The following is an 8,614-nucleotide window of genomic DNA, read 5'->3' on the forward strand; positions in this document are numbered from 1 at the left end:
ATGACATCATCAGCTTTTGTCAGTTTTTTTAATAATAATAATAATAATAATAATAATAATAATAATAATATTTAAAAAAAAAAGGATTGACGTAACTCTTCACGAAGGTAAATAGTCAAGACGAAGAGTGGGATTTTAGATGTTTTATTTTTTGAACAACATTTCGACAGAACGTCTGTCTTTCTCAAGTTCAAACCAAAAGGTGATTGAAAATTCAAAATTTCAGAAACGAAACGTAAACTATGAACGTGGGTAACCAGCGTCCATACGTTGATAGAATGACATCATCAGCTTTTGTCAGTTTTTTTAATAATAATAATAATAATAATAATAATAATAATAATAACAAGAACTTTGGGATGGAAATTCATAAATCCCTTAATGCATTGCTACGTACGCTTCCACTAACTCCATGCTTTAGTTGTTTTATTATCCATCCATAGGATATTACAAATATGATTTGCAAAATCCATATATTTTAAAAGGAATATTAATACACGTGTTCGTTTCCTCAGGCAAAAGTTGCATTAATGTTGCTTTAGTGTTGCAAAAAGTTGCATTAGTGATGTATCCACTGGAAGCCGCGACCAATCGTTCCATTTGTCTGGTGCTGGAAGGTTTTGATGTTATTCACGGGCTCTCTCACCCCGGTACCAGAGCCACACGGCACCTGATGTCAAGCAAATTGCGGAGTGGACCAAAATCTGTATCCCCTGTCAACAAGTCAAAATCCATTAACATATCAAAGCACCTCTCAGCAGCTGTAAACCCCCACAGTCCTGTTTCACAGTCCTACCATCCCAAAGCTGACGGCTTAGTAGAGAGATTTCACCGCCGCTTGAAGGAGTCCCTTACAACCAACTGGATCGATCAACTTCCATGGGTGATGTTGAGAATCCGCAACGCCCCACTGGTGTACGGTTCCCCACTTACAGTGCCGGAAGAGTTCCTTCCACACACAAAGTCAGACTCAGATGTCAAAAGATATCTTACGCAACTGAGAGATAGTTTGGGACAGTTACGCCCTACTCCCATGCCAATACATGGTACACTTAGAGCATCTGTATCAAATGACCTCCACAAGGCAAATTTTGTGTTCCTTCGTCGCGACGCATGACGAATACCCCCTTCAGTCACCCTATGATGGCCCATATGAAGTGATACATGCAGGAGACAAGTCATTTCAACTCCTGATTGGCAGACAAGAACACGGTTTCCATCGATAGATTGAAACCGGCCCATCTTGATACTGACAGCTCCGTTTAAGTAACTCACCCAACAAAGGCCGCCCAAAGCAAGTCACACCAACCCCTAACAACGAGCAGTCGCTAAAGAGCCGAGGAACTAAACGCACGGCAGGGTGGTTAAAATACCCTCCCGGTTCCAATGACAGTCAACAGTTCTGAGAGGTAACTATATGTAGGGCACTGCTCATGGACTCATAGCAGACGAACTGTAGACAGGGACCTTCACTGCGGCTAACTAGCGAGCTGGTCCGCAGAGAAGTGACTTCTGATTAGGTTGGAAGGGTGTGGGGCTGGGGATTTAAATTACCGATCGTACTTGCCCTCACAGTGTAGCTGATTAAAGCGAAATAAACAATAGCCCGACACACTCTTGTTCCTGATTAATGTTATGCATAGCTTAACAAAGCTATACATGCATATATACATGCTTACAGACATACACACACATATACACACATACACCCCCTCTCTCTCTCTCTCTCTCTCTCTCTCTCTCTCTCTCTCTCTCTCTCTCTCTCTCTCTCTCTCTCTCTCTCTCTCTCTCTCTCTCTCTCTCTCTCTCTCTCTCTCTGTTTCTCTCTATTAATATGTTTGCGGTTGCCCCAATATTCACTGCTGTATTTCTAAGTGAAGTGAGAATATGGTTTCGAAAACTTTAGTTTAAAAAGTTTCGCACAAGGACTGTGCCTGCCTCTAGATTTTGGCAAGGAAACGGATGAGTGATATTGAAGATTACCTGCCATAAAGCCGTATCTGCTCTCACCCTCGAAATTTGATTCTATTGCATTGTAGGCTACATTCGGAGCCAACTTGATGAGGTATAAAACTAGCATGAACAAACAACGGAAACAATACTTGAGCTTCCCATTATCACTTTTCTTCATTGGGAGATACAACTGAGATGCGTCTCTGAATGCCACACAAATAATTTATGCCTCCCATTAGTTTTGGTAGCATATGATGTGTCTATTTGCCAATAACTCAGTGTAACAGATTTTTAAAGTCTTTGGTCATTAAGTGTTATTTCCTATTTGCTTCTGTCTAGAAATCAAAGGAAATGACTACTATTCCCTTCAAACTTTGCTTTTCTGACCTGACATCAATGTTTTGAAACTGACCTCCTATTTTCCATTACGTTTCAGATAGATTCAGGGCTGAGTTGCTGAAGCAAAAATATAGTTATAGCAAATATTCTGCTCAATTCCACATATTTGCCTGTCAGTTGCTTGACCATAACCACTTAAGCATGTCCCTTAGTGGCTGACAATATATGCATCTCTGATCATGAACAGCAGTAGTAGGGGAGCATCATGATCATGTGTTGAGAGATTCTTTAAGGTTTAAATGTATGTGACAAAAGTAAAGTTAGCTATTTTTCATAATTTCTGGGGTAAGCAAATAGGAAGTAACAGTTGCTAGCCAAGGTCAGAAGTTGTTACACGATGTAATATCAGTGTAGTTAAGCGATCTTCATTCTTTATAATGTTGTGGAAGCCTCCAAAAAAAACCATCTTACATGGCCTTTTGTTCAGCATGATAGCAGTGGCGAGTAAAGCCTTGCCAACGTTGACCAATAACAGTAGATGTGAAAATGCGTCCATAAATCTGCATTGTAGCCCTCTAATCACGCCATGAGATATTTTGAACACTCATGAGAATCCTACCAAGATAATCTTGGGTTTCTTTCTTCATAGTCCCTATTTCGGATCCATAGAGAAAAATGCTTTCTACACATGCCCTGAAGAAGGTAAGCTTTCTTGACTTTAAAGTAATTGATTATTGATGTCTTAAAGCATGTTATACAGTCACTCCAAGCTAGTTTCTTACATGCATAAGTATCTTTTAAAGAATTCTCAGCACTCGTTGTATATACAGGATGTCCCAGAAAGATTTACCCATGTTTAAAACTCTTCCTATAGAATATCGGCTCAGGTAATATTATCTCCATTTACATAAAGATTTGCATATGTATTTTGTTTATGTATCTATTGTTTCGTTCGTCTATAACAGGTTTGTAAACAATCATGGTGTCGAAAGCAAAATGAGACCATATTGTCACTCTGAAAACACCTGGAGTGAGCAACAAGGTCATAACAAAATCGTTGAATGTGTGCCGTAAAACAGTGTTCAGTACCTGGAAACGATATATGGAGTCCGCTGCTACTTCTGGCAAGCCAATTCCTTGTAGGAAACGATCAATTCGTACCAAACAAACTGTTGGAGCTGTGAAGAAGCGAATGAACCAAAAATCCCCGCAAGAGTGCAAAACTGCAAAAGTTCTTGATATTTCGAAATCGTCAATGTACAAGGTTTTTAAAGAGAATTTAAAGCTAACTGCATACAAGAAACAATCCTGGCAGTTAATTCCAGCAGCTTCCATGAAGACACAGCTCAACAAGAGTAAAATCATGTTTGTTGAGATAAAGCGCACTGTTAAAGTGTTTATCTGATCCGACGAGATCTTCACCGTGGAGGCAGTTACTGACAGGCAGAATGGCAGGCATTATGCACGTAATGCAGGATATTTGCTCGAAGGTAGGAGTCATTTACGCCGTCAGAAGCCAGCTTGACTCATGGTGTGGACCGCAGTTGCATCTGATGAGCTCAAGTTCCCGGTCAACAGTGAAGTTTATGTGGAAATGTTGGATAAGAAAGTGTTACTCTGGGTTACAGAAAGCTTTGGTGACCGTTACATCTTCACTCAAGACGGGGCTCCGGCCTACACATCCAATTTGACACAGAGGTGATACAAAAAGTATTTCAGCAGTTTTGGGGACAAACTGATATGGCCTTCCTCAAGTCCAGACATCAATCCCATGGACTTTACTATCTGGTCCATCTTAGAGAGTAATATTTTTGCTCACAACGCGCGTGCTTGTGTGTGTGCTTGTGTATGTGTGTGCTTGTGTGTGTGTGTGTGTGTGTGTGTGTGTGTGTGTGTGTGTGTGTGTGTGTGTGTGTGTGTGTGTGTGTGTGTGTGTGTGAGAGAGAGAGAGATGTCGAGTGGAGAACTGATTTCCAGTTTGCAACAATAGTTACCGCGAACAAGTAACTACGTATGTATTTTCACAACTGGGGATATGTTTGCGTTTAGACTGTTGGTGACCCGAATAAATTGCTGTAGACAAGACTACTTTGGTGCATGTTGATCAGCATGAGGCTGACACACTGACTCTTTGAAGTTGTATAACAACCATTATGTTTCTGACATGAAGAAGGTTACGTAAAGAAGGATTAACAGTTATTACTATGTGGATTATAATTCTAGAAATAACAAACACGCAACCACTCGAAGCTCAAAAGAGAAATAAGTATAACACTTACCACCACGAAACTCGTCTACACAATGCGTCTTCGTACCTGGAGCTTTGGCTTCGATAGAAATTCCCGTCATGTGGTCAATCACTATTATCTGAGAAGTTAAAGTTAAGTGGCATGTAACATTATATTATCTACGAGAAAACTTATATAATGCATCACAGTATGTATGAATTAATTAACTCTATATCACTGAATTATATTTAGCCTTCCTCAATAATAATTTTGCCTTATATCTATTAAAGATTAACATGTGAATCTAACAACTGAAGAAAGGTTCACTGTTTCGACCTAGACGTATTTTATTCAACTCTGTGTCCATCTAAAATCGATTTTCATGTCATAACAAGCACTGTATACCTAGTATTTGGTGTATTATAAAAATATAATTTTTATTATATGGCGTATGAATTAATTCTGTATAAGGATATATTTATATTTAAGGATTTATATAAGGATTTTTATATTTAGAATACATAAGGATTTAGCCTCGTTCTAATATTTTAGGCAAAACAACGAGGTCTGATGACCCACAGACTATGATGTAATACTTTCTTGTATGCATTGTTAAGTTGACACCATCGATCATAGATAGCTGGAGAGTTATAAACAGTCTAAGAGAGTGGACTATACACGCCTAACCTTTCTCTTAATAGCTACATCCCAGTATCCTTTATTTTATAGCAAACTTTACTAAAAGCAATATGATTACAATAATGATAGATTATCACAATGTAACTATCTTTTAGCACTATATGAAAACAAAACTGCAATGAAAAATTTCACATAACGTTTTACACTTTCAATACCTTCAAATTAAAGCTTTCATTTTATCTTCTTGTACTAACTCGAAGGAGAGAAAAATGTCGCCAGAACATTGTCAGAAGTCGCTGAGAAAGCAAGCCCTTATATCTAGTTCACGGTAGAGGACGTGCGGTGCAGCAAGGTAGAGCACTTAAGATAATATAAACATCTGACTCAGAGTCGCAACATCTGACTCAACAGAGTTTATGCTGTGCAGGAGTTTTGTCGCTTACATCAGTGGATGGCCCCGGGCAGCTCTGGTGTCGTGCTGGAAGGGACTGAAACACCTACAGAGCTGCTGCACTGCCTGATGAAACATCAACTCTTACATTCGGAGACGGAGAATAGTAGAACACACACACGCACACACACACACACACACACACACACACACACACACGTACAAAATCGCACAGACATGTGAACTCAGAGAAACACATATTCACACACACACGCACGCACACACACACACACGCACATACACACACATACACACACACACATGTACACACATACACACACACCTATACACACATATTTATTCACACGCATGCATACACCCATACAGACACAATACATACAGACATAATACATACATAATACACACATACATGCATACATATACACACATATATACACATACATACACAAATATATACAGAGCTTCAACAGAAATAAGAATATCAGTAAAAGACATTCCATCTACTGAGCAAGTGGGGAGTCACCAGAAATCAATTTGGGAAAAGGAATTATGGATTAACTGAGAAGGCTGAATGGATAGATGAGTTAGAACAGGGATACTGCAAACGTGTTAAACAAAAATTCTACAAAATATCGGCGGTGCAGTATTTCAAACAGTCCTGAGAAAAATACCAAACCGAAATCCTCAGGCCAAGGTGTTATTACAAGATATTGGTTTAAAATTCTCAACTTCTATAGGCGATATTTAATATGACTGTTTAGGAAGAGTATCAAGAGCACATAAATAATATCCACATGGATATCAACTGCCATCGTCCTTTTCATCTCTGAAAGATAGCCACACCTCTGAACTAAAATTTACTGCCCAATAGCTTGTCAAAACATCAGCTGAGCACTAGCTGCCCCAACTTGTCTCTACAGAATATGCCATACCTAATCAAGAAACAGCAGCTGTAGGAATGGATTCAATGACACCTTTCATCTTTCTTTGTTGATGATCTGAAGCAATATGGGCCAAATATTAACCACATCAAAAGAGCAACTGGATTTCGCAACCCAATTCTCCAAAGATAACATTGTAACCACAGAACAAGCTGAGAGAAAGAAGGAAGCGGTGGCGGGGTGTTGAGCACTTACTACTTAACAAAATGTTACAATAAACAGCCCGAAAGAATAGCAAAAACTTGTTGTGGTTGAACTATCAAAAAGCCTTTGATAGTATAATACATGGGTGGATTCTCAAAGCACTGAAATTAACCAAAGAAGCATCACCACTTGAAGTTGCCATACACCTCCTAACTAACGCGATAATGAAGACCTCAAATCTGACTATACATGACCCAAAAGACATCCATCAGGGTGATAGTTTGTAAGTACTACTCTTTGTACTTTCACTGAACCCCTGTCATACCTAATCACGATTCATAACAGCTTAGATCCAATGGATCTATTAACCCCTTTCACCTGAAGTAATATGAGCCAAATATCAATCATATAAGAAAAAGCAACTGGATCTCAAAACTCAATTGTCCAAAGACGTTGGAATGAAATTTGGCGAGTCTAAATATGCATTTTTGGTAGTAAAACGTGGAAATGTTTTGCACTCATCAAAGACACTAAACATAAACAACCTAGAAATAAAGCCTCCACTCTCTGGGAAAAGCTATAAATATCTCGGGCAGGTTGAAAATCTTAGCTATGATGAACCAATCAATAAGGAGAGGACAAAGAGTAAATACCTCAGAAGGGTAAAAAAAATATGGTCATTTGAACTCTATGCTTATGGCAAATACATTGCCTATAATACCAGTGCCTATCTGTACTCCTATATTTGATCTTCTGAACTGTCCAATACAAGAATTCAATGAGATAGATGTTCGAATTCGCAAGCTGCTCAGTGTTACAGGAAACTTCAACAGCAATGGAGACATAGTCAGGCTATACTTCCTACGCAAGGATGGTGAGCCGTGGTCTCAAATCTGTATTGACTACGTATAAAGCACGTACTGTGACCATGAAACAACATCTGTTGCAGATGAGAGACCAATAACTGTCTTGCCCAAGTTTGTGACAATGAAATCAACAATTAGGATAGCTAGTGAACTAGAGATATGAAATAAGAGCTGACACAGATCTTTCCCCAAGGACCACTGGTAAAATCTAATTTTCAGAAGAACAAAATTTAAAAAATGGACCAGTTCAGTGAGAAGATAGTACATGAGTGCTTGGTACAAAAACACAAACTATAGAAGGGATTGATCATGTAAAAAGCTTGACATGGAGTTCATAAGTTTAAGACATCCTATTTTGAAGGCTACCTCCATGCAATTCAAGAACAAGAGATCCCCACAAAGTACCTACAGCATAAAGGGCAGAAAACATTGACAAACAACAAATGTAAACTGTGCAAGACCAAGATTGAAGATATCAACCATATTATTGTTAACTGCAAGAGAATTTCTTCCTGATATTACCTTCACATGAGGCACGATGTGGTGGCCAGAACAGTCTAGAACAGGTTAGCAAAAAAGAGAACGATAGATGAAACAGTTCTATATTTAAGAGATGAGGAATTATTTACATTACTTACATTATTTACATTTGACGGATATTTGTCCTCATCTTGTTTGTTGTTAACACAACGTATCACGATCGCTACTTATATGTTAGATCATGTGAACTCAATAAATCCATCCATACAGTTCAGCATGGAAAAGGAACAGAACAATCAGCTGGCATTCCTGGACGTATTAATAACACGCACCGAGTATGGATTCAGGACATCCGTATATCGCAAGCCAACCTTCACTGGACGATACCTTAACTTCAATTCTCACCATCCATACAGTGTAAAGAGAGGAATTGCTCAGTGCCTAAAACATCGAGCAAAGAATATAAGTAGCGATCGTGATACCCACCACGAGGAAATGATCAAGCTCAGTAACAATCTATTAAGAAACAACTACCCCAAGAACATACTATCTACTCCAATTATGAAGAAAAGAGAGGATGAAACCAATAAACTGTCTACAGTCTGTCTACCC

The 8,614-nt window shown here is 38.8% G+C and overlaps 1 protein-coding gene across 1 annotated transcript in view; it reads right to left on the reverse strand.

Moving 5' to 3' along the window:
* Window positions 1–8,614, reverse strand: part of LOC106876261 (uncharacterized) — a 95,865-nt gene that overhangs the window by 31,269 nt on the left and 55,982 nt on the right. The window contains exon 11 of the mRNA XM_014924751.2: window positions 4,572–4,659. Coding sequence (XP_014780237.1) covers window positions 4,572–4,659 — 88 coding nt within the window. The remainder of the gene's footprint in view (window positions 1–4,571; window positions 4,660–8,614) is intronic.

Source organism: Octopus bimaculoides, chromosome 14 (genome assembly GCF_001194135.2).
Source record: "Octopus bimaculoides isolate UCB-OBI-ISO-001 chromosome 14, ASM119413v2, whole genome shotgun sequence".
NCBI classification, from domain to species: domain Eukaryota; kingdom Metazoa; phylum Mollusca; class Cephalopoda; order Octopoda; family Octopodidae; genus Octopus; species Octopus bimaculoides.